The 2261-nt window shown below is 36.8% G+C and overlaps 1 protein-coding gene across 1 annotated transcript; it reads right to left on the bottom strand.

The window, feature by feature from the left end:
• Positions 1-214: 214 nt before the first annotated feature.
• LOC118199545 (uncharacterized protein F54H12.2-like) lies at positions 215-1513 on the bottom strand. Its single transcript, XM_035371437.2, has one exon. It carries the CDS (start codon positions 1511-1513, stop codon positions 215-217), a length of 1299 nt encoding a protein of 432 aa, XP_035227328.2.
• Positions 1514-2261: the final 748 nt, after the last annotated feature.

Below are 2261 nucleotides of genomic sequence, written 5' to 3'. Positions count from 1 at the left end.
TCTGATTATTTTGAATGATTATTTGAAGTCTGATTATTTTCAATGAAGAAAGCCAGCCAGTGCGTCCCTTTCTCGTTGTGTTTATCAGTGTTGACTACAATAGCTGCTGGGAAACGATGAACATCTGGGATTTTATCTGAAGGCAAAACTCCAGTGTAGTACTTTGCTGTCCATTTGTCATGAGAGAGTATTCTATGAATTTCTGAAGAATTCATTAGTTACCAAAATCGTAGATAATATTTCTAGATTTATTGATTTCTATTAAGTTTTCAAATTCTGCATAGACTATTAACGATGTTGTTATTGGCAGAGGGAAACCGAATTTTACCTCCAGTCTCAAATTACTATGACGGACTAAATTCAAGTGAGAACCATCACACAAGTCAGGTGATAGATCGAAAAGAAATAAGCAGTATCCTTCTGGATACTCTGATCTCGAAAGATACAATCCTCGGTTTTCTGCATTGGCAAATAAATTCTGATAAGCACGAATAAAGGTTTTATTCATGAAATCAGGTTGAAGAGGATTGTGAGGCATAGGTTGCCCATCTACGTAAATGCCAATAAAATTGATATGATTGTGCTTAAATTCGAAGGGAGATTTTTTATAGTTTCCGTTGAAAGCATCATTATCGACACAAGCAACAATTAAGCGTTTAGGCATCTGGCCCGTAAAAATACTATCTTGAACAAAACTCATATTTCCTGATGGAATGGAATACACTTTGCAAAGCACTCGGTTGATAGGATATTTCGCTGTCGCTTTTTCTAAACTTTTTGCATGCCCTAAAATTACACCTGGACGGACTCGAACTTTGCGTACAAATAATGAGGCATGTTCCAATGACACTTTAAAATTCCCCTCCCCCAGTAAACAAAATTCCGGTTTGCTGCGGATAAGTTTAATTTTCATATCGACCATGTTCAACAAAAGTCTTTCTTGATGAAACATATCTAGATGTAGCCGTCCAATCATATCCACTGTAGCACTAAGTTTAAATTCTTCTGCTCTTTTATTGAATCCCTCATTAGGTTGCTTATCCGCAGTATCAAAAACATTCATACGGCCTGCTGTATCTTTAAAATATAATTCTGATGATAATTGAGAAGTTTTCGTATCAAAACCATGATTAAGTAATTTTTCTATGATGGCTCTGTAAGGGTACGTGTTATTGCTGGAGGAAATAAGTCTTTCATTTAAGCTTATATCAACTTGAGAAAAGAGGGAGTGCAGAAACAAATTCACGGGTCCCACTTTATCATCTTTTCCGAGAGAGCCGCCATTGCTTTTCAAAATTTTAACTTTGACGTATAACTGAGTTTGAGATAAATCCAAATAGTCATCGCCACTACCCGCGACATTGAATTCGACAGGACTTCCATCCGACACATTCGCAAGGGGATGAAATTCTATCCATTGTCCTCTTTCTATAACTGTTTGGGTTGGAGGTAATGTAAATAAATCGAGTTCAGATTTGGCGCATTCTGGAGAATCTTTTAAGAGGAAAGCCATTATGAGTTGAAAATGTCACGTCTTTGCACTTTCCTGGCTTTAGACGAAATGAAGCGTTTGGGAGATTTGCGTTTCCTTTTAAACTTTCCGTGACCAATCATCTCATCTGCTTTTTGAACTGCTTTCCTTGCTAATTTTTTTCCACTTTCTTTAGATCTGGTTTTAAAGGCTGATTTAAAATTTTCTCCTGATATCACATCGTTTGCAATTTGCGTTCCTGCACGTAGAGCTTCTTTTCCAACAGTTTTTGCTCCCTTAATTAAAAATGGCATGGCACTACGGAAAAGTTTCGCAAAAAATCCACCTATTCCGTATCCTTTCTGTAAAACCATTCCCTGATAATACGGCAGACCTTTTCCAGTTTGTCCCACATAATAATCCTCAAAGTGTTTGGTGCAACAAGCATATGGAATGAGCATTTTTGATACAGCTTTTAGAACGTTTACACTATGAATGAATAATTTTTTCTTTTGGTAAAGCTTTTTATAGAATTTGTCAAAAACGAAAGTGGAGCACTATGAAAACTTTACCTCTTTCAAACGGCACCAGACTCCCCGAATGAGATCTTATTTCGATTTCAATCGTTTGAAAATGTTGGCGAATCACTGGTAAATAAAAAGGTCGAGAGTAATGTTTGTCAATAATCTCTCCGTCTTTCCCTTCCACTGTTACAATTTTCAGAAGGGGGGCTTGTACGTCACCTACGATTTGTGGTTCAACTAAATCACAGTATACATACATAACGGGG

The sequence above is a fragment of the Stegodyphus dumicola genome, chromosome 7 (genome assembly GCF_044657685.1).
Source record: "Stegodyphus dumicola isolate Sdum_Otavi_A_Nest chromosome 7, ASM4465768v1".
Lineage (NCBI taxonomy): Eukaryota > Metazoa > Arthropoda > Arachnida > Araneae > Eresidae > Stegodyphus > Stegodyphus dumicola.
This window is presented reverse-complemented; position numbering and strand designations above follow the sequence as displayed.

Excerpts from the sequence above, each read along its gene's own strand:
- LOC118199545 (XM_035371437.2), bottom strand. The coding sequence starts at position 1,513 with ATGGCTTTCCTCTTAAAAGATTCTCCAGAATGCGCCAAATCTGAACTC.